Source organism: Rhincodon typus, chromosome 18, assembly GCF_021869965.1.
Source record: "Rhincodon typus isolate 14 chromosome 18, sRhiTyp1.1, whole genome shotgun sequence".
Taxonomy (NCBI): Eukaryota; Metazoa; Chordata; class Chondrichthyes; order Orectolobiformes; family Rhincodontidae; genus Rhincodon; species Rhincodon typus.
In genome coordinates this window covers 34,309,218-34,333,216 of record NC_063349.1, presented here as the reverse complement: position 1 = coordinate 34,333,216, position 23,999 = coordinate 34,309,218, and the positions used below count along the sequence as shown (strand labels likewise).

At 38.9% G+C, this 23,999-nt stretch overlaps 1 protein-coding gene across 4 annotated transcripts in view; it reads left to right on the top strand.

Annotated features, from left to right (window-relative positions):
- Positions 1–23,999, top strand: part of tspan12 (tetraspanin 12) — a 42,964-nt gene that overhangs the window by 6,486 nt on the left and 12,479 nt on the right. For all 4 annotated transcript variants that reach the window (XM_048608080.1, XM_048608081.1, XM_020529906.2 and 1 more), the window contains exons 4-7: positions 2,172–2,307; positions 6,931–7,005; positions 17,307–17,414; positions 19,727–19,870. In XM_048608080.1, the coding sequence (XP_048464037.1) occupies positions 2,172–2,307; positions 6,931–7,005; positions 17,307–17,414; positions 19,727–19,870 (463 nt within the window). The remainder of the gene's footprint in view (positions 1–2,171; positions 2,308–6,930; positions 7,006–17,306; positions 17,415–19,726; positions 19,871–23,999) is intronic.

The window sequence follows — 23,999 nt, the reverse complement described above, 5'->3', positions numbered from 1 at the left end:
CTTTTAGAGGCACAGCCTTGGTTGTTACCAGAGCAGCTTGAGTGATGGCTGTGGGCTGTTCTATACTGGCAGCAACAAGCATCGCAGTCGAAGCAGATATGTGTTTCAGACCTGAAGTAGAAAACAAGATTTGGTGCTTCTTTTTTGAAATGGATTTTCTATTGTTCCTCAGATCACCCCATACCATATACTAGCCTTGTGCAGGGTTAGTTGTCCAGTTCTCTGGTTACTGTTATGATTACTTTTGAGCTCACATCTATGGGGAAGACTGGAGTGGCAAAGCTCCAGATTTCTGCTTCTAGCTGAGGTGTAGTTACTTTAGTTTAGTCTCAATGGTCTGAGAGACTGCAGATAAGATTAGGGAAATGTATAGAACATTTTTGAAGTTTACCACTGAATTATGGCGCGATTAGTCTGTTTTCAATGAGATTAGTTTTTAAAGACATTGGAAAAACATTCTATACAAATTGTATGCACTACATTGTATTCATTAATTGAACATTCACTAGGAACAGACACAGCCTAAAACTGTGGTTGTAGCGTCTTGTGGTACAGTGGCAGTATCTCTACCTCTGGGCTAGAAGGGCTTTGAATCCCACCTGCTCTGGAAGTGAATCATAACATATCTGATCAAGTTGATTAACCATAATTAAACCTGTGGTTAGGTTAAGAGGTATGTGCTTATGGTGGGTAACTGTTTAAAAAAAAAAGGCTAAAGATTGGTGCTAATTCTATCCTTTACAAACTGCCTTTCTGAATTAGAACATTTTTCATAAACAAATACCTTCGTTCACTGTTGAAACTATTCATCAATAGTTATTATGACACATGTTGAAAAAAAAATATTCATTCAATTTTCATCAAAGAAGAAAACTTTGTTATCATAATATAAAATAATGAAGTGAAGAAGTGCATGCAGCATGAATTATGTGAACATACTTTTGTGTTTTCTATCCATTTGCAATGTTTTCTTTTTGCTTAAACAGTGCTTGCTGGTCATTAGGGGAATAGTGTCATGCCTCACTGGAAATCAAACCCTGTTATTGCTGGACCCATCACAAAAGCTAAAGATTCTGTGAAAGTATGCAAAGTTCCCCAATCTTGCAGCAATGTTTTCCTCCTTAGTAGTATAAGTTCCGTGAAGAGTCAATTTGCATCCGTAATGACCCTGATCCCTGAAACAGACTGAGATCAAGGCTAAATTTAAAGAATTTCTAACCTGCCAATACTTTGCTCACAAAAGAAAAAACAAAATAAGTCCAAAAATGAAACAACATTTAAAAACAGATATAAGCTGTTGCCAAATGAACGTATGAGAAGGTGATAGTAATAGTTCCGTTTATAAAGTTCAATTCTGTTTGTTCTGAGAGGCTGTGCAAATGCCACAATTGATTGCAAAAGTTCTGGTTTAGCAAAGGAAATATTGTCCAAGATTCCTTCTCCTGAGTGCCATGCAATGCCTCCTGCTGGAGAAGTCTGTGTGTGAGAACCATGGATATGGACATCTTTAGGACCCAGCCTGTGGTGTCCTTCATGGTGAAGCACATGCTAACGCACTGACACTCCCTAATTAGATTCAGAGATTAAAAATAGATACTTGTACAGAATACTATGTTGCACCAAGAGTCATTGGAATTGTAAACCAACATATAATGCAGTTGAGTCTGTAAGAGAAACATGACAAACTAAAGAATGAAAACAATCTATTAATATTAGCCACACCAATGAAAGCTGGAGTAGGGACCGTTGGCCTAATACAAATTTCATCCTTCATGCATCCATATGATGCCAGTTTTCATTGGTAAATTATATTTGTTTTCTAGTCCTTCTGAAGATAGTCTTTACTGCTTTCGTCTGTAAATCTTGTCCCATTTCTCTACACTTAATGCCATTCTATAATGTCATAAATTGGTGAATGTCAAAAATTACATTAACACTTAACTTGTACAAATAACATTGTGATTACAGACTCTTACTGTTTAATAATGAGATTTGACAATTTATTTTGTGAGGCATAATCCATAATTGTTGATAATCCAAATTGCATTGTACTAAAGCAGTCATCAGTGGATGTCAGGACAAAAACTTACATTTTCATTGTTATGATTGATTTTCAAATAAATGCTATGTCTTTTGGTACCATTAACTCAGACTTCAGTTTTCTTTTGCAGGCTGGAAGAAGCATTCATTTTGACATATTTTTCAGTGATTCACCCCATAATGATTGCTGTGTGCTGTTTTTTAATAATAGTTGGAATGTTAGGCTGCTGTGGAACAATAAAGGGAAATCCATTGCTGCTTGCTTGGGTATGTATGTTTTTAACTTAGCTAAGTGAATATTCAAATGGCTTATGTCTTAAAATATTGGACTGAATTTTCCTGACTCCTGTGATGAACTTGGAGGCGAGGGAACTGGGAGCTGTGACTCCCCTGCTGTGTTCCTGGATGGCTTGGGGAAGTGGAGTGACTCTGCTCCACAGTGCAGCAACTACAAAAGACTCCCCCTGTGCCACGGGTGGTTCCACTGGAAGCACCTTTGGGAAGATTGCAACGCCAGACTCAATCACAACAGATGCAGGCTTGAAATCTCTTCATTGGAGTCCTGAAGCCCAGGGGAAAATTCAACCCATTATCTTCATCATTAGAATTTGATGCAGAGCTTGTGTAAATGTAAGGTCCCAGATTTTGCTGGAGGCTGGCAAACTGTGGCATGTCCAGTTAATTAGACTTGGTTTTTTTTTGGTTAGGGTTTTAAACACTTGCCACAAATATGCTAGAACTTGTGAATTGATAATGGCTCATCGAGCGCAAGAGGGCATCTGAGATTTTAGTGAACAGGACAGAACAGCATATCTTCATAACCTACACAAGGGAAAGTAAGAGCAAAAATAACTAAACAAGTTAAAAATAATAAAAACTTGAGTTTGATCTAATTTCAAAGATCTGCAACAATTCCCTAACTGAAGGAACAGCACGCTACATTACTTTCTGGACAAGAGAACTTGATTTGAAGTTCTTTAAAAATGATCATACAGGGAAGAATCAATGCATGTCATTTGTCAACTAATTTGTGGTGATTTGCAATTCATGGGATAGTTGTTCCTCGTCCCAGACTGCTGGACATTTTGCATGTGAATAACACATGCATTGATCAGATTCCATAAAATCTGGCCCAATTTTTTTTAGTTTAATAGATCTAAACATATTTTCCTTTGCATATTAATATTCTTTATTCACATTGATCAGGGTTTAAGAGCAGCAAATGCTGATTTACCTATGAAACTAATACTGAGTCATATGTGTATTGCAAGAGTTGGAAGAATTCCTGACTCATTGCAAAGCAAATAGATCACAGATTGTTGCACTCTTTTTTTTTCTGCACCATCTTCGTGACTTGAATATTTCAGTTTTGGCTTGGTGACCAAAATAGAATACAGTAGGCTATGTTTCTCAAGTATTTACAGTAGGGTCTGTACATTAGCATGATTTTATATTCAGCTGACTGAACAAAATAACAATACATTCTATTTGTTTTCTTTCCTGACACTGTGCCGTTAAGCCCCAAATCCACCTCAGATCTCATCCCACTTCACATTTAGATATTTTTGCATTATTCATGTTATACTTCATTTCCCACGAATCTGCTAACTTCTTGAGTTTGGGAGTTATACTTAAGAGTCCAGGCAATAGGATGTAAGTCTGCTGTGCCTTTTCTCAATTGTTTACAATCCTCTAGTATGTAAACTCCTTCAAATTATTATTTGTTCTGTATCAGAATACTTGAGAAAGAGGAATGAATAAGTCTCAGATTAAAGAAAAATAAAGTTGTGACAAAACTGAGCTGAAGGAAATTTATCTGTAAGTTAATCAGAAACAAGAACAGAAATTGCTGGAAAGGAAAAGCTGAACGGGTCTGGCGGCATTTGTGAAGAGAAATCAATGTTAATGTTTCAGGTCTGGTGACCCTTCCTCAGAACGTTTGCTTGCTAATCTTAGTATGAGATAAAACTAATCAATAGTACAATTTACCAGATAATTGAATAATGCAAAAATAGTAAGATTTACGAAAGTGAACAACATGTACTAGAAAAGCTGTTGACCATTTGGCCAGGATTTTACAGGTCCTCAGGAGAATCACAAACTCGCTAGGAGCTGTGTTAGTTTGTCTCCCTGACTGGTTGCACTATTTGGCGTTTAACTAATGGCAGGACGAGATGGTCAACAGACACTCGCCCCAAGGAGTTAGGCAGCGGATTCACATATGTAAAGGCACTATTAAAGACCACTTTTAAATTTTGATTGGCATTTGACTAGTGATGTGCTGACATCCCTATGTGTGGTGAGTCTGCCAGCTCAGGTGGCTTCCTAATGATGCCAACAAGGATAATCATATGAGTCAAAGAGGAGACTGTGGGCAAGGAAGGCAGCAACTGCAGGCCCAAAGACCTCCCTGGAAGGGCCTCCTGTCTGATCATTGGCCCTGTGAATTCTCTTTGGTTTCAACTTTTTCTTAACATGTCTGGTGTTTTCTGCGCTCCTCAGTAGGGACCACCTCTCCAATGCTTCTGTAGAGCCCTTAGAGCCGATGGTCATATGATCAGGCTAGCTGCTTGAAGAGCTCATCCACAATCTTTAATTGAATGAGAGGCCACTAGGTGCCCAATTAGGAGGCTGCCTGTAGTAAAATTGCTGAGGTATTGCTGTCAGCAAAGTGTGGGCTTAAAACTGCTTTTTATCCCAACATCAGGGTCCAGACACCCCTCGTAAAAGACAGCCTTTTGTGTGAATTGCTTCTGCCAGTCCTAGAATCATTTTGGTACTACGATTCTATGATTCTATCATTTATGTGGAGAAAGCTAATTTATGTGTATTAAATTAAGTATTATTTCAAGCCATGATTTCAAAATTGTTAGTTACAGGTTCCAAATGGTAATAAGTTATGGCACTAAGAGACCTAGAAAAAGATGTGCACTTCTGGTCAACAATGAGGTATTCTGATTCATCAGTGTACATAAGGTTTCACTGACACTTCGTCTTCTGTGACTAAGCTTCACAACAGTTTATCCATGAAGATCTGTGCCTCCTAGACCTTGATATTTTATGTTAGCAGGCACTACTGTCACAGATTTCTACCACAGCAAGTTGTCTGCTAGCATTGAAACAGTTGATAGTCCAGAATCTGTTTTCTCACTCTTCAGTTTTCTCTAGGAATGTTGTCTTCCTTTTGTTCTGTATCTTTAACTTCTTGACCATTTTCCTAGTTCCATGATTTCTATTTTTCTGTAAATTTTGTTTTTGCAGGTCCTGTTTTGTTATTTTTGAGGTGAAGATGTTGTTTGCTTACAATACCTTTAAAAAATGTTCCAACTTGCCACTCTCAACACACAACTTGGACATTCATTGCACCAGGTTTCAGTTTGCAGCCACATTTTATACAACTTAATACGGTTGAATATGTGATTCCTGGTCATTTTTAGCATTTAGTTGGGGCTTTTAGGGGGGTGATGTGTCACCTTGAGACCTATCATTGACTGTGTCAAGAACTTGTGATGTTTTCTTGCAGTACTGCCCAATTTTGGGTAATGGTCTCTGATGTGTAGTGATCAAACCTAGTTTGATTTCTTTCTAAGTGAGAAGATCTGATACATATAAGTTGCTGTGTAGCTTAAATTCTGGAGCTCAGTGGTTTGAACATTTTTAGATTTTGCTGACAGTCTGTTAGTGTACTAAATAAATTTTAAAATGATATAAAACATCATATTGAGATAACTTGCAACATCCAACTAGTCTGCTGTTTTGATATGGTTTAGTTTATAACAAATGTGTTTTGGGTAGACAGAGTTTTAAGCTTAAACTAAATTCCTTTTGCATGCAACCTCAAAATTAATGTGCTTAAAAAGAATTCCTTCTCTTCAACTGATACAAGTTTCTAAATATAGAGATTATGGGCCCATAAATCTGAGACTTCTGAGGGTATACGTGGTATTTTTTTCTGGTAGACGAGACTGGAATTCAGTGCATAAATAACAGTGATAAACTAGTTCAAAATAGTTAAATTCTGGTACATGTGGCTGACATAAGAAATGCCCACCTCTGCAGAATGATGCATCGTTGCTAATGACAGGATATTGAGGGCAAAAGCTGCTGCCACCGAAATTGTTGGTGGCATAGTACAGCTTGTACCTCTTTAAACTGGCAACCTTAGGACCGGCCTTCACCAGTTGGACAGTTTGCTGACCAAAATGGTCATGTGTCAGTGCCGGTATTTTAAAAGTACCGTGCAACTTAAAATGAGAGAATTATATATGTATTCTCATGTGCTGCCAGTACCTTTCCAGCTGCTGTTAGTGATGCGGTGTTTATGCTGCAAATGATCATTCTCCTTTGTGAGTGCAGACTGGACAGAAGGACTGCAGGTGCCAGACCTCAGAGGTCTCTGGACAAGAATGTGTCGGATTAGGGAGATACAACCTGTAGTTGCCATCTCTGGAGTTAAGAGAGCCCAATTCTGTTGGAAATTGCTGCCAATTGTAAAGCTAAAATTCAGAATGCTTGTATTTAATCCTTTTTGGTTTGCTTTATCCGATTTTGGATTACAAGAAGAAGTCAATGTTTCGGGTATTACCCTTCTTCAGGACTGGAAAAAGCAACCTGAGGATGTTGTGGCACAGTGGTAGTGTCCCTACCTCTGAACCAAGAGACCCAGGATCAAGTCCAACCTGCTCCAGATGTGTCTCATAACAATTCTGAACAAGTTGATTTAGGAAAAGTACATAACAAAAATCTTTGTAATTAACAGTCGCAGAAAATTCTACTGATAATTTGATACATTGTTTAATACCTTTTCCATCTGTGTGACTCCGCTATTTATCAAATTCATTCAGCCACAGTATTTGTGACACAAAACAAATCCATGTTGTAATTTTGCAGTACTTTGGTATCCTGCTTGTAATATTCTGTGTGGAACTAGCCTGTGGAGTATGGAGCTATGATCAAGATTATTTGGTGAGTACCAATTAAATGTTTTAAAATTAAATTTATATTGATTATTTGCATTTTAATAGAACATTTTGTACTTTTTCATCTTTAAAAAAAATATTTTTTCTTCAGGGACCCCATGGCCCATATTACACAATTTATAGTCACATACATTTTATTCTGTGTTGCACACTACTTTTGCATCTGTGCTGAGGAGTATGCATACATTTTCAGGAAAGGGTTTCAAGAATTTGGGAGGAAATTTGCAGCAAAGTATAGTTTAGAAGTATGAAAGTTGATCTTATTGAAATACGTAGGATTCTGAGGGAGTTTGACAAAGTAGATGCTAAGAGAATGTTTCCCCTCATCAGAGAACTTAAAACTAGGGGCATAGTTTCAACATAAGGAGTTTCTTATTTAAGATGAAGAATGGGAGGATTTTTTTTTTCTTTAAGAGGGTCATTAATCTTTGGGATTGTCAACCCGAGGGAGTGGTGGAAGCTGGCCTATTGAATCCAAACAAGGCTGAGTTAGACAGATTTTTGATCAATAATGGAGTTGAGCATTTTGTGGAGCAGGCAGGAAATTAGAGTTAAGGTCCACAATCAGCTCAGTCATGGTCTTATTGAATGGCACAACAGTCGTGAGACACCAAATGATCTACCCATGCTTCTATTTCTTATGTTCTTATCATGTACTTTCAATTTGTACTGAAACTTTGGAAATATTTTGCGTTTTCCTTTTCATTTCTTTCATTCTATAACATTTCTCACTCGGTCTTTTAAATCCGTTTTCAGTACTTTTAAGTTCCAGAATCAATAGCTAAGAAAAAGCTTCAACAATTAAATTATACATTGAAATGATTACCAGATAAAATGGTCCTGCATATTTTAACAAATGAACTACATTTCAAGAAATAGATGCAATCTTTGTATAAACTGCCTTTGTTGCCTTTGTCACTTTGCATTTCCTCTTCTGCTTCTGTCTGTTCTTCTTAGCTCTTCAGTTTCTCTTCCTAAACACATTTATTTCTCTTTTCTTCTTCTTTTGTTCTTTTCTTTTTCAGTTGGGAGGTGGTGTTAGAGTGGCAGGTCAGGAACTGATGGTCATAGGTTCTGTTTCTGGTCATGGTTAAGATGAAAATGTGAACACTAGACCTCCTTTCTAATTATCACACTCTATCACTTGTACTTCCTCCTATCCTTTGAAATTTTTTTGTGATTCTCCATATTGCTCTGTCTTTGTATGACCTACTCAACCCATAATCCTCATCATTCCACTATCAATCACTTACTTCTTAATTCTATCCACTGCTAACTGTTTCTGACTTCTTGCATCGTGAGAGGCTACAGGTCCCTTCAATTATCTTCTTTCTGTTTGTCCTATCCAATTTACTAAAGCTGGCATTATCTGCTTTCCTATTTTAGCAAATGTTAAAAGGAATTCGGGTTAGAAATACACTGGAGGACAATTTTGAGCAGTGCTATTTGAGCGACAAGCTGACAGAGGAAGTCATCTGGCCATTGTATAATCCCCTCAAATTGCTAAAATAAGGTATAATCTAAAAAATGTATTGCTTCATCTTGAGGCAGTGAGGTTAAAATTACTCATTATCTACTTGCTTTCCCTTATTTCTCTGCATGTCTTTCTCCTAAAGTCTTTTAGTCTCTGTCTGTCTCCTAGTTTCATCAGTGGCAATAATAAGAAAGTTAAATTAGAGACTTTGTTTTTTTGCTGTAGAATTTGACTCCTGCATGTTGTTTTTGAGGCGGGGGTGCAGAGAGAGAGAGAGAGAGAGAGAGAGAGAGAATGAAAGATTAGTGTCTTAAGTTTTCCATCGACATTTTCAATTTCCTGTTCTAACTTTGGTGGATCATCCATGAAATTTCTGGAGAAATAGCCTGAACATCCATTTACACAATTTTTCTAGAGATCAATGATCCATTATCAAGTAGCATTAGTATTAGAGATGATGGGGAGTTCCACTTGACATCAGCGGAGATAGGCCAAGCATATAAAGAAAGCTTAAATTTATAGCAAGAGATGGTATTGGTTATCTAGATACGAATGCAGGAAATGTGAATGTGGAGTTCCCATAGAATCTTTGGACACTTGGTACAAAAACATGGATTCCATCCCAAATTACAGAGACTACATCATGGTGTAGAATCTGAATGGGTAGCCGGTTATTGTACAGGCTTAAAAGGGACACAATCTGTATGATAGAAAATTGAAATAATATCATATCGCACAAATTGCTCTAAAAAGGAGAACAAAGTGTTACAAAAACTTTCCACGAAGAGAAATTTGGCAACAAAATGTAACTGGGATGAATTAATAAGAATCAGAATATCCTCCAATACACTCCTCATGTCTTTTGATCTAAGGACCAGGTAGGAGTTATCTTCTCCTTCTACACCAGCTTTTCCAGGTGAGTTTTATATACAGTGGAAAGTGTGTTCAGATTTGTTTCAAATTGTTGCCCTCCTGGATATTATATTCTTGCCTTGTGCCCACCCCACCCCTCATTTTACGTTGAAACTTTGAGCCTTATGATAAATAAGAATTGAAATAAGTGAGAATCCAGTTTCACATTGAAGTATATGAATCCTATCAAATACAATGATGTGGTCATTGCACTATGAGGTAACTAAAAGCTGTTTTGCTGCAAGCATGTTCACTATTGTTAATGCCCTCCATTTTTAATAACTCAATAAAAAAGCCTCTTCATTCTGATCTTAGAACAAATTAATGCCCTTGATATTAAATGTGAACTCCTCCGCAAAAAAAAATCACCATTTTGTTTCAGATGATTTGTGAGATTCAAAATGAAAAAATCATGTATATACATAGAAATGGTCGAATAAGATATTCCAGAATAGCACAAAGCCATTTTATCACAACAGCCTGTCACTTTATTGGAACAGTTCATCGGGTTATCGATTAAGTGAAATACAAAATGTTATACACTGCAGAATAACTGCTACAAACATTTAACATTTAATATCAAAGCATACATGTACTGTTTGTTGAGATTCCATAACTTGATTTTGTAGTGGTAGCTGTAAGGAAATTGGAATGTCAACCTGCTTTATATGACAAATTATAGTGGATAATAGTTTTACTTCGTGTTTAAAAACATTTATCATTCTTCTTCAAACATAACTGTTCATTATATGTTGAAACAAAACAAAAGGAGAAAAAGTGTATTACAAAGGGCACAATTGCTAGTTTTGCTAACATGCTACAATTTGGATATAGGCAGCTAAAATAGCAGCAGAAAGCATTAGAATGGAAGCCTGGTGTCCTCCCGTTGCCGTAGGATATTTTAAAAGGCAGCAACAGCAATGGTTCAGTTGCCTGCTAAGTAGAATTGAATGGCAATTAGGGTAAATAGCTGTTTTTTTAATGGCCATATGAAGCCACCACAACATTTTACTGCCATTGGAATGGTCCCTCACTGCACAATATTCCAGCTATATAAATGCAGCTTCCCAGGAAGTGGAGTCTAGAATTTCCATCTTTCCTTTGTTTCTGAGAACTTCATAGCCCACAAAATGGTCCAGCCCCAACAGTGACAATGACCACCACTGTCTCTTTGAAGCCATGCTTTCAGCATTCAACCCTCCATCACCAAGGTCTGCCTGTCCTGGAATACCAAAAGAAAATTAACTCCAGCTCTTGAACAGAGCCTCAACATGGAGGCCGCCTCAGTAACATCCACCTCCGTTGGTAGTGCTGCCAAAGCTGGGGAGGCTACCATCCCTTCGTATGGATCAAGTTTGAGAGGAAAGCTTCTTTATGGAATGGAATTCTTGGTAGCGGCTTCGTAATTAGCTGCCACTGATAATATCTCCACCATGGTTCCACTGTCCACCCATGCAGGCTAGGAACGTCCATTTGGACCTTGCAATAAGACTATGGCACATCGACAAAATGCCAGCTACAGATTTAATTTTTACGCTAGAGAACTTATTTAAATAGTTGTGAATTCCTAATAATTCAGAATTGAAAAGCTACATCTAATATTTAATGATTATTACTCGATCTACGTTCATTTACTCAGTGTTCCACTTTTTCTGCCACTATATTTCATTAGCTTGGGCAATTTGTCCGTTGTTTTAATTATTACCATGTGACACTCATCTGAGCAGTAATGCAATTTTAAATGTCAATTGATTTTTTTGGATTATGAAATATAAACTCAGATTCCTAAACTAGTGCAGAGCGTTTCTAACCTCCATTAGTCTTGTGGGCTTATCTTTTACTTTTGTTTGGCTGCTTCTTTATTTCATCTGCTCAGGATTTGGCTATTGCTTCATGTGCATCCAGCAAACAAAATTATCTTGAATAACTTGATTATTTTATAAAGATTTGCAAGAGAGAACTTTTTTAAAAAAAAAATTAAGCTTTATATAAAGCAGCAACCTTTTATCGACCTGAGTTGATCATTTGCAACATTTAAGATTAAAGGTGGTTGTGGGGTTGACTGTTGTAACTTAAAGCCTCACAATGGGTGATACAGAGGGATTCAAATTATTAATAATGTGAAAATCAAACCAGCCTGCCACAAAAACATTTTGCAGGACTCAGGAAAGTCATCAACTGAAGGGCGTGAAGTGTTAGATGCAACAGTAAATGCTTTCCAGCACTGCTCATGCATTTCTACTCCGCCAAATCTTTCTTCCCATCCCTCCTTCTCAAAATCCCCACCCACAAAGCTTCTGCTATGATCTCTCACCATCTCCACCACAATCACTGTCTTCTTCACAATTTTTCTCGACCTTCTTTCCTGCAACCCTTCTCACTCCCCATTCCAGCCCCTTTCCTATAAACTGTCAGTGATTGCAGCATTGTGATCTGTTCTATCCATTTCTCCCTTCCCTAGATCTTTCACCCGACAGTTAGTTTGTCCTCCCATATTGCTCCCCACTATCTCTCAGTCCGTTATGCGCAAGTTTTCAGTGATTGCTGAGGAAGGTCCTCAGTTGTCCCAGTCTGCAGCTTTCTGTCACTGGCTTTCTATCCTGAGCAGTAAACAGCCCCTCAATCCTGTCAGTTGCCATGTGAGGAATGGAGCAAAAAAACTCTAATGAAGTTAAATTCAGGAAGACCTCTACATTTCTGGAACTTCTGGGCTTCAACCCTGCAAATGTACACCAATTCCCTCCACACCTTTTGACTGTGTGAGACATCTTAAAATAATAATAGAACTTTTCTAATTGAAAAATAACTTGGAGCAGCGACGTGATATTTTTGCATGTCTTCGTTGAGGACTACAGTTTAAAAATTCTGTGATTAAATGGACAATGCAAGTCTCTGCTTTGGATTAGTAATGCCAAAAGGCAAGGCTTCCAAACGATGTAGACTTGTATGTTGAATCCTATTATCTAATTTGGTGTCTGTATGTATAATTGCCGCAAATGAATTTACAACTCATCAATTTGATGAGAACTGTGAATTAGCCAGATTCTGAAATTTACCCGCTGGCCTGAATTTGCCATAAGAGAGTAAGAGTTATTTAAGCAACTAGGATAATGAAAGTTATATTTTTATTCCACAAACATTGTTACATTGTACAAATAGAGTGAACTATTTAATCTTGGCCAATTTCCAACAGGTAACACACAAAATGAGAAAATTGCCTGCTATCTCAACTGTGTCCATGGTTGTTGCCTGGAATCATTTTCTACTTCCATGCATTCTTTAATGGAAATGTGAAAGTTTGCTTTTGTGTCTCTGAAAGCATTCATTTGAAACATTTTTACACCTTTAAAGTTAATGAAAAAACTATTTAGAAATGAAATGGTGACAGTGTAACAGGCATGCATATCCTTTGCTGCAAGCTTCTCAAGTCTACCATTTATTCTGAGACAGATCTGGGCAAGTATGTGTGTGACTCATAACTCTACTGAAATAGTGCCGGTGGATCAAGTGTTGCAGCAATTTATTGCTGAGTTCATGGTTCAAATCTTATCCCAATTGATGGAACTGAAGTCTTTCATTTTTTGACCCCAGAATGAATATCCCAAGAATTAATTTTTAAAAATCAGTTTGACAAACTCAGCCTATTCCTTATGCATATGAGTGCAAAGTGTGCAAAAATAAATCCAAGAATCTCATTGGCAGAGAAATAGCAGGATACGTTTTGCTCAGTTTAGGGTGAAGGCATTATTTAAAATTAACTTTGATTCAGTGCAGGACCAGAGAAGTGCTACGTTGTTCGTGCTTTAATCATTCCGATATTAAACCATCTGCTTGTTTCAGCTAGATTTAAAAATCCTCCTTCCTTGTTCATATGTAGAGGGCATAGTTTTTCTGGTAATCTGACTGGTACTTAATCATCAGCCAACATCAAATAAGATATCTGATTTTAATCTCACTCTCCTATCTGGAATGGATGAGGCCAGGGGTTAAAGATGGGGGAGGGCAGGGTTTTACAATGTTTCCAACCCATTCCTTCCACTCCAGCATAATTCAGGCAAGGGATGACTGGTTACCTCAAAAGTGAGGTCAAAGGGGGCATGGGGGATGTATGTTTGTGATAAACTACATGGCAAAGTTGTATCCTGATGATATGATGCATAACTGTTTTCACTGTAGGTTAAACATATCCCACACGGTCCAAACCCACTAGTGAATGCTGGCTGCAGGCATAGTACTGGCTAGAGAAGTGTCAGGTAACTTCTGAATCAGTGGATAAAATTACATGAGCGAAGTAAAGCAGGTTTTTATTTGTCTTTGGCATCCATCTGCTGTTCTGACAGGGATGAGCAGACTGCATTGTCTTTTGTTAACTCCACTACTTCACAGGGCACAACGCAATTTTAATTGTTTTACCTGGTTCCTGATATGGCCAATCATATGCTGTATGTGTATTATACTTAAATGAACACAAAAGTAGATTTATTATGAAACAGAACTTCATCAAAGACGATGCAAACATGGTCGATGGACTTTGTTTGAGATATGCAAATATAAAGATTAACCACGCTAAATAACCACACACGCCCACACACACACACGCCCACATACACCCACAGTAAAGGGAATAATTCATATTCTCTATATAGAGATGCACACTGTCATTTTGGGAAAAACATATTTTGGTCAGTAAGTCTTTTTTCTTGAAGATGAAAGCATAAGCTTTGAAATGTACAGATGGCTATTGGCCTGACATTCTACGTAGGTGAGTGACACCAAATTTTGGCAGTTGTCTCTGGGATCTTGGCAGAAGCAGCTTGCTCAGGAAATACATTTTCAAGATTTCTTCAGTTGCTCTTCAAGAGGGCAGTCAGGTTTCACACACTCAATTCATTACAAAGGTGCTTCAGAAATAGAGACCCAGGCTAAATTACTTGTTCTCTGGTAGGCTTCCTCCAAATGAAAGTCCGAGTCTACTAGATGCTTTTCAAACGGAACTGACTTAAAACTCAGTCAAAAAACAGGTGTTTTCCCAAAAGTGAGTTCAAGCAACCAAGATCAGCAATTATCTGGAACCAAGTAGTTTCCAAGAAATGCCTTGCTTTAAAAAAAGTTCCATAATGTCTCTTTTCATTTGAGCTAATAGAGAAAAAAATTCCAGGTATTTATAATCATTTAAACTTAAGTGGCAAAAATGATTAAACATGAAATCATCATAACTCTGCACAACTTGGGAGTCAAAATTTACTCTGATGTTTTTTAATTGGTATTTGTTACAGTTTTTGTTTTACTTACAAGAAATTTTGGAATGTAATAAGTAGTGTTTTTATATTAAATATATCCAGTAAATACCGTTAAGACCTTTGCCAGAAAAAGTGCCATGCTGAAATTAGCGTAGATATTTCTGTGAATTGTGAATTTAAACAAATTACCAATTAGCAAATACTTTCTTTCACAATCTATTTAGTTATTCATACAATTGAATGTAAAATGGTCATAAAATAAATAACAAAATATTTATCATAAAATCTAAAATCTGTTTCGAGATGTCATCAGCATGCAGTGTCTAGCTAATGCAGTGTGCAGTTACACTGCATATGTTTACACTGATTTCTCACACAGTAACCTTCTGTTCTCATTTATGCCATCTGGTGGAGTTATTGAGCAGATGCCAAACACAAGTTGGCAAATCAGAAAGCAAATCACCCCAGGCTTTTGACAGACAACTCAAAATTAGGATTTATTTTTTCCTTTTCAGTTATATTCTCCTTATTACATGAGCGGGGAGACGGCAATCAACCTATTGTCATGTCCCTTACAGGACTATTATCTTATTGATAATAAGAAGTTGAGACCCTCTAGACTTGCAGGAGTAACTCAACAGTTACCTTTCTCTGATACCTTTCTGTGATGACATACAGGAAGTGAACATTTCCTATATGGAGAATCGTGGCCTTAAATATACATGCTGTCAATTCAGTCTTTGACATGAGGTGGAATTTTCCCCTCCTTGATGTAGCAAGAGTAATGACAAGAAACGTGGTTAAATACTTCAAGAATGAAAAAAGAATCAGATTTTTGTTGTCAAGAAAAGTTTTCACCTTGAGGCTTAAATGGTAACTTCAAACTTCAGAATCTTCCCCTTGAGTGATGACTCCCTTATTTCCATGTGTTTGCATTTAATTAAAACTCCCATTAACTCTATTTCTTCCCCCACTTATTTTATTGTCTTCCATTGAGAAACTAAAAGGTGCAAATTCCCAACAATTAATTCAGAGTGGGTTCCTGGTGGTTGCAGCTTTGTCCTAGTCATCTTGCAATCTCCTCTTTAGATGCCCTTGCATTCGTCATGGTCACCATCCTCCATGACCTTACATGCGCACAAATCAGCAAACCACCAGCCTTGCCTCATCATCGCACTTGCTTTCAGTCCAACTCTCTCACTCCTCAGCTCTTCAGTATTTTACTTTGGAGCTCAGGGTCACCTATGACTTGCATGATACTGTCAGTTAATTTTGTGTACAAGAAGACACATCCATCCGTGCAGCTTATACCCACACAGTCATCTAATGGTTTTCAACTTGATTTCTTAGCATTTACTCATTTTGCACATAATTTGAAGGCTGCTAGTCCCTCTCTATTTCACGTTGTTTTCTTAGCCCATACCTCCTGTCATCAGCATGTGTACCACCTTTTCCTAGCTACTATCAGCTCTGAAGAGAGGTCACTGAACTTGTTAAATGTTAATTCTGCTTTCTTTCCAGAGATGTTGCCAGACCTGCTGAGTTTCTCCAGCAATTTCTGTTTTTGTTTCTTCGTAACTTCAGCACTGACTTACAGGCTGACAGCCAATGTGAAGGTCACATTGTGCGCTCAGAAGACAATGTCTTCAGTGCTCAGTTACAGACTAGTGATCTTTGGCTTGCATTGCTTTTTAGTGCAGAGGAAGTGGCAGGCAACTTGTGATGGCTGAAAGCACTGAACAGTCAACCCACTGGTCAGATAGGGGGGTGAACATGTCATTGAATGGCATTATAAAATGTCAACATGAGACCCACAGCATGTGCCAGCAGTTTATGTGGCAAATGCACTGCATGTACTTGAAGAAAATAGTTATTTGTGAAAATCAGAGGGAAGCAGTACTCAATGAAGTGAAGAGGGCAACAGTCAGTCAGGGATACTATCACACGCAGTCAGGGGCTCATCCTATTCCAGCTCAGGACATTGGTCATGGTCATTCAGACATTTAATTCTACCAGAGTCTGAGGATTGTGTCGTTGCAGTCCAGGGTTTGGGCCACAGTCAACCCTGCGGGTCAACTGCAAGTATTTCGTGGCTTATGAGTAGACCAATTAGAGTACTTTGAGACATCAGTTTGTGGTCTGTTTGGGCTGTCTTACCAATTCCGTCCTGGTGGTTTGGTCAGTAATGGTCAGGAGGGCAGTCTATTGAATCCTGGGGAAAGCAGGCAATTCAAGTCTGGGGTGAAATTTGTTGTGTTGGATCACTGATTGCCCCTCTTGGAAGGACAATTTCAAGCAGTAGGGTTGTACTTCGTAATGAATAGGAGGGAACTAAATGCCCTGGAAGGGGACACTTTAAACGGGTCATGGTAATGTGCCCTCTACATGAAGAGGATGGCAGGTGAGTAAAGCGATGGCAATTTTCAAAGACAATGCCTGTTATTAAGCATAGACTAATAAATGTGTGCTCCTAAACCTAGTGCCTGCAACACACACGTTCTGGTTCACATATATCATAATAATCTGGAGTAGACATCATTGAACTTTTTATAAAGGCGTTGGTATGTGCTATGTGGTTGATATTTTACACTTTGCCATACTAATCCTAAAAGTCACAGTTTAATTATAATATTGTTACTAAGAGGTCATTCTATATTTCAGGTCTCCATTCAAAGGTCTGATGTGCTTGAGCTGAAGACTAGAATGTCTCATTATGGTATGGCCAGGTACCAGTGGTTAACCCATGCCTGGAATTTCTTTCAGAGGGAGGTAGATTTTACAACTTGACATTAATCTATCAGTATGACCGCTAAGTTCGCTTCTGTGGTGGAATGCAATATTCTTTAGTGATGTATGTATTTATATACTTTATAAATTACATATTCTGCCTGGATTGTGCTGCCTGCTAATGGCACATCCATTACTATCAATTTGGAAGAGCACTGAGCAGAAAACAAAATGAGAATTATTTTATGGTAATGGAATCTAGAAGCAGATTTTAGAAATTTGATATCTTTTATAAGAAGTGCTTTTGTGAATCATTTTGCATTCTTTTTATGTTCAATTTATGAGTGAATGATTAATTGGAATACAACTGATATGTGTCTTTTATGGGCAAATGATGTTTTTTTTTAAAACTCGAAAGCATTGTTATTACATTCTCTCAAAGCCGTAATCATATTTTGTATTTATGGAAGAGTTAAGTGGAAAAAGGAAAGACTGAAAACTATTCACTTGTTTTCAACTCCAACAATACCATCTTCAATAGAATAAACTGTTTAAAGGAGCTTTACAAAACAAAACTTGATAGTGAGCCACATAAGGAGATATTGGGGTAGATGGTTTTAAGATGCATTTTTTAAAAAAAGAAAAGAAACATTGAGAGGTGAAAAACCTTCTGGGAAAGATTTCCAGAGTTAGATCCTTGGCACCTGATGGTATAGTCACCAAGATGGAGCACATATAATAAGAGGTTAAGACACCAGGAGGTATCTTAGAGGAGTTCAGAGTATCACATGGGGTTCAGCCTGGAGAAGATTGGAGAGATAGAGAGGGATGAAACCATGAAGGGATTTGAAAATGACAATGCAACCTTTAAAATCTGAGTTTAGAATTCGATTAACTTGATGACGGAAAACTAAATCAGATATGTTTTCCCTATGGTTTTGAATGAGTGGCTTCTTTCTATCAACTTCACATCACATTTGCTGTAAAATATTTAAGTAGAGGTTTACAAATTATGAATTTTTCCGAGGCTATGGTGTTAAAACAACAAATTGAACTCTCGTAGCTCCTTTGATTTTAAAAATGACCTAATGAGCTGAACAATAGAAAAATGGGTGAGCAGTGAGCCTTTGGAAGAGGTTTGGAAGGAATAACTGATGTACACAACTTCCAAGATGTGTTTGATAAAGTGCAGTAAAACAGGTTTGTCAGCAAAGTTAAAGCCAATGGAATGAAAAGGACAGTGGCAGCACAAAATCAAAGTCTATTGAATGATTTAGGAACTAGCAGTTGCAAACTTTCTTTTATAGATTGGAGGAAAGTGTCTTGGGGAGTACACAGGAGTAGGGATTCGGACCATTATTTTTCTTGATCTATATTAATGACCTAGTCTTGGGAGTGCAGTGCACGTTTCAAAATTTGTAGATGACCCAAATCTTTGAAATATTATGAACTGTGAGAAGGAGATTGATAGAGTTTAAGGGGACATAGACAGGCTGGTTGAATCAAAGGGACAAAGAGGTATGTGTGCACAAATCTTTGACTGTGCAGGCCAGATTGAGAATGCAGTACAATGCATGTGAGATCTTGGACAATGTAAATAGGGCAGAGAGTATAAAAACAAGGCACCGATAGTGAGCATTTGTAAAGCACTGGTTTGGCCTCAGAGTATTTTCTGCCCAATTCTGGCCACTACACTTTAATAATGATGTGAAGGCATTAGAGTGCAGAAAAGAATTGAGGAGTATTCCAAAAACTGAGGGTCTTCAGTTCCATGGATTAGGGAAGATTAGGGAAGCTCAGGCTGCTCAACATGAGAAGAAAAGGATGAAAGGAGAGTTGATAGAAGTTTTCAAAATTGTGAGTGATATGAGAAGATAATGGGAAACTGTTCCCATTGCAGGATAATTATCTGAAGAGAAAAAAAGTTGCACTGGAACAGGGAAATGAATGGGGACTGGGACTAGCCTGGTTGCTTGTCCAAAATGGACAGAACAGATCTGCTGAAACTTCTCTCTGCTGCAATCATTCTGATTCCGTAATGAATCACTTGAAGTTACTGTTGCATTTGGGGTACTAGGGAATGCAATTTTGCACACACCAAGCTCCCATAAACACTAATGTGATAAATAATGAGATAATTTATTTTAGTTTAAGAATAAATTGTTGGCAGTGGGTATCAGAAACTCCCTGCTGTTCCTTGAATACAAACTTTTATAACAATTGAGAAGTTTGTTTTATGTGAAACAAAATATGTAGCATTCTGTTTCACACAGTTAAAAAAATATCATTGGGTATAAAATTTATTCGAAACATTTCAAGAAGCTTAGAGCGTTGCCAATTTTACTTTTTTCCAGTTCAAGTGTTGCGGAGTGGCATACTTTTCAGATTGGTTGGAAATGACAGAAATGGAGTGGCCTCCTGACTCCTGCTGCATTAGAGAATTTCCTACATGCTCTAAACAAGTCCTCAATGGGAATCATATTGATATTTATCAAGAGGTAAGTGGGCTAGCTTCTTGCAGCATTTATTAAATAAACCATAATATCTGGCTAAGCAATGCGGCAAATGGTTTTAAGTAGGTGCATATCTCAATACAGGTGAAGTGTACACTTTCTACATAATCTTCTAAAGGTAAGTTCAGTATAACAATTACACTTAGCTCCAAATGCAGATTTGGATAGGTGCTGGAAGTGGAAAATTTATATATAGTTGAAATTTAAATGTGATGTCATCAAATCAAGGGAGTGGCTGAATAGGGGAACTCCTTACAGTTTTGGAAAAGCTCCTCAGTTACTCCAACCCATTGGCACCCTTTACTAAGTTTGAAAAAGGAGACAAACAAGGAATGCTATGTAAATATACAATCTATGAGCATGTTTCTGTAGCCAAGTGATGGATCAACCCAGCATCCATTTCATTTGTTGGCTGCCAAAATGGTAGTGGCTGTATGAGGTGATTGTGTGCATCACGGCCCCATTTACCACTCGAATGCATCATCCAAGTAGGCTAGCAGAATGCCTAGAAGAAAGTAGAAGCATGTTTTGAGGCTGCAGCAAATTGCAATGGTCATTGGCTGTTCCAGGCATTTATTTCATTTTATAACCAGTTGTACATGCGACAGATGGCACAGCTCTGCATCTGACTACTTGCTGATCAAAAGCCAATGAAGATGGATGCCTATGGTCTTTGCCAGATGGCCGTACCGGTACCTGTAGATAGCTTTAGTGGATGCAGACAGTTAGACATTGCTATCTATTGATCACCTTGGCGAGTTTTCTTTCATAAATTCTTCCATAGGATGATGCTGAAGTTGGACACTTTTGGATAGCCATTCACAGCAACACGACTAGTAAAACCTTTACATATCATGCTTGTGACATAAAGTTTTTATTTTTGTTAATGTCTATTTCCATTTGAAATCAAAGTCTCTGCATGTACTAGGCATTTGCCAAAACAAGGAATATGCCTGGGGGTTCTGGCAGATGGGCACACTACACCTTTGGTGCTGCCTGGTTTGTGAGGCATCCATCTGTCTTTCCTAAAAATAAAATCAAATAAAAAGTGATTCAGTGTCAGCAGACAGAAACAAAGTACTTTCAGGGTTTTAAAAACTAACAGCAGGGAGGATGGTTGCATTTCAGTGAGATCCCACAAAGACATGGAACCACCATACATTGTGGGCTAATGGGCATCTTGTGATGTCCAAGACATGGATGGAATATAGGGAGAGAGCTGCAAACTGTAAGGGGCTCAGGTGGTGGTAGGTAACCTTTTACAGGACTGAGACTTCCAGTTTTCTCAAGGCAGAGGATGGGTCAGTGGCAGGTTAGTGATGCCAGGGCAAGGCTAGAATGATAGGGGTTCGAACTTACTGAGGGAATCTCATTATTGCTTTCAGGAAAACGCATAAATGCCCTTCAAGTAACCCCAGCCATGGGCAATGCCACCATTCACATGAATGTCTTGCTGTGAAAAGGTCACGATGGTGGAGTAAGGAGGAGACCAGGGCGAGACATATCCAAGGTTCAGGGCTCTGCAGGGGTTAATGGAGCAGGGCTGGAGGGAAGGTTTTAAAATAATGTGCTGCCTAGATGGATCACTGGTAGATCACCTGAAGACAATACTGCCGTGGCATGGGACAAACCTGGCCATCACACAGCTGAGGAGGTACAATCGCTGAACGATAGAGGAACAGCACCAGCAGCCACCGCCTGTGCTAGGGTAAGCTCCAGGCACCCGGGTGCAATGGTGATTATGAGCATTGCCCTAAAACAGAATGTACAGGAGTGCTGCACTGCACCTACCTTCAGTTGCCTGAATGAAATGCAGGAAGTGACTCAGAGTGGGCTGAAGGATGTGTCCTATGGAAATTTACTTTTGGAAGATGACCTGCAACTGGAAGGACTGAGAGGCAGTTGCATTCAGGCTGCTCTGAAGGTCACCGTGGTCCTGAGTTTTTCTGCCAATTGTTCATTCCAGGGCTCCACTAGGGATTCCTGTAGTATCTTCTAGTCAGCCACTCTCAACTGTTTTTGGGAGGTCACTGATGCTCTCTTCTGAAGAGGCCATGATTAGTGAGGCTTCCGTTGGATGCAGAAAGGCAGGCAGGCAGGCCAGTGGCATTTGTTGTAATTGCCAGTTTCCCATGGCTTCAAGAATACTGTAGATTGTCATTAAAATTCCAGCTGTTTGTTGCCTACAGAATGGGATTCCAGTCCATGAATGTGCAACTAAAATGTGACTATACCAGCCAAATATTCCAGGCTTGTGCACATGATCCAGGGAGTTCACACAATTTCCATATTCTGGAACACTCTCCGATGGTTGTAGTTATTAATGTCTCTGCTTGATTATAGGACTGGCCACTGGTAGATGAGGGCTACTCCTAGTATACCTAGCTGATGACAGTAGGGATGAGTCCTCCTATGGACAATGGAGAGAAGCCCAATACTGCATAAATCTCCATGTGGACCATGATTGCTCATACTGCAGATGTGTGTTAAGCTTTCCTGAGAATTTTATAAGGACATATCTATTTTTCTTTGTTCGCTTTTTGTTCATGTTTACCAAACTTTTAAAAACAAGCTTACTCTGTTGGAATCAGAAGCAAGGTCTCTGGCAGACTGGAGGATGTCACGGGGAGGTGAGTCCCCAGACTAGAGCCCATTGTGAGGAGATGAGCCCCTGTTGTGGGTAGGTGAGGCTCCTTGTGGACTGGAGGTTGTTGTGAGGAGGTGAAGTCCTTTTGTGGACTGGAGGTGAGGTCTCTATTTCAAAGCCTGGTGTGCTCTGGAGGCTAGGTGCTGGCATGGAGTGGTCATAGATCATAGAATTCCTACAGTGTGGAAACTTTGGCCCAACAAGTCCACACTGACCTCAGAGCATCACACCCAGACCCATCCCCCTATAACCCACCTAATCTACACATCCCTGAACACTACGGGCAATTTAGCATGGCCAATCCACCTAGCCTGCACATCTTTGGACTGTGGGAGGAAACCAGAGGAAACCTATGCAGGCACTGGGAGAGCGTGCAAACTCCGCACAGACAGTCACCTGAGGCTGGAATTGAACCTGGGTCCCTGGTGCTGTGAGGCAGCAATGCTAGCCACTGAGCCACCGTGCCACCCAAACAACAATTGCTTTGTTCCCCAGGTGGTCTTGAGCCACCAATCCTTTGGTTAACAGTCGATTGCACAAACTAATTACACCACAGAGACGGACAAACGTAGTGCCCCGTTGAGGTGTGGAAGGACTGTAAATCGAATACTTTTTAAAAATCTTTTTTCCTTTTTATTCTTATGATAGACTTTTTATTTATTACTTTTTCTCTATTTTATACCAAATATTTAGGTGTCTTGTACCTAAGATGGCGCTGTAAGTGGCGACTTGTAAACTTTTCACTGTACTCATTTGAGGACATGTGACAATAAAGCTAATTCATTTCAATTCCGTTCGGTTCATATAGAGTGAGGACAAAGAAGCAGGATTTGGCCAATCAGACTGTATAGTGTTCTCCACAGCTGTCTTTTACCATGGCTGTCGTAACCTATCACCCTATTCCCTTAGTATCCCTATTGCTGTGGAGATTTTTCTCTTCTGGAAGTCTGTCATCATATTAAGGGTGGCACGGTGGCTCAGTGGTTAGCACTGCTGCCTCACAGTGCCAGGGACCCAGGTTCAATTCCACCCTTGGGCAACTGTCTGTTTGGAGTTTGCACATTCTCCCCATGTCTGTGTGGGTTTCCTCCCACAGTCCAAAGATATGCAAGCTAGACGGTTTGGCCATGCTAAGTTACCCATAGTGTTCAGGGATGTGTGGGTTATAAGGGGATGGGCTTGGGTGGGATGCTCCAAGGGTCAGTGTGGACTTGTTGGGCCAAAGGGCCTGTTTCTATGATTAGGTGAGCATATTCAGTGAATACACCACCACTATTCAATGGATGGGACAATTCCAAACCTTCCCAACCCCCTGAGAGAATGAAGTCCTTTTCATATTGGTGATGTATTGCCTACCTCTTATCCTGAGAGTGTTTTCTCTGGCTATGGAGACTGAGTCAGGGAAAAGATCTTTTCTGCCTCTATTCTGCAGAGCCTTGTCAGATTTTCTTTATGCCTCACATAGTC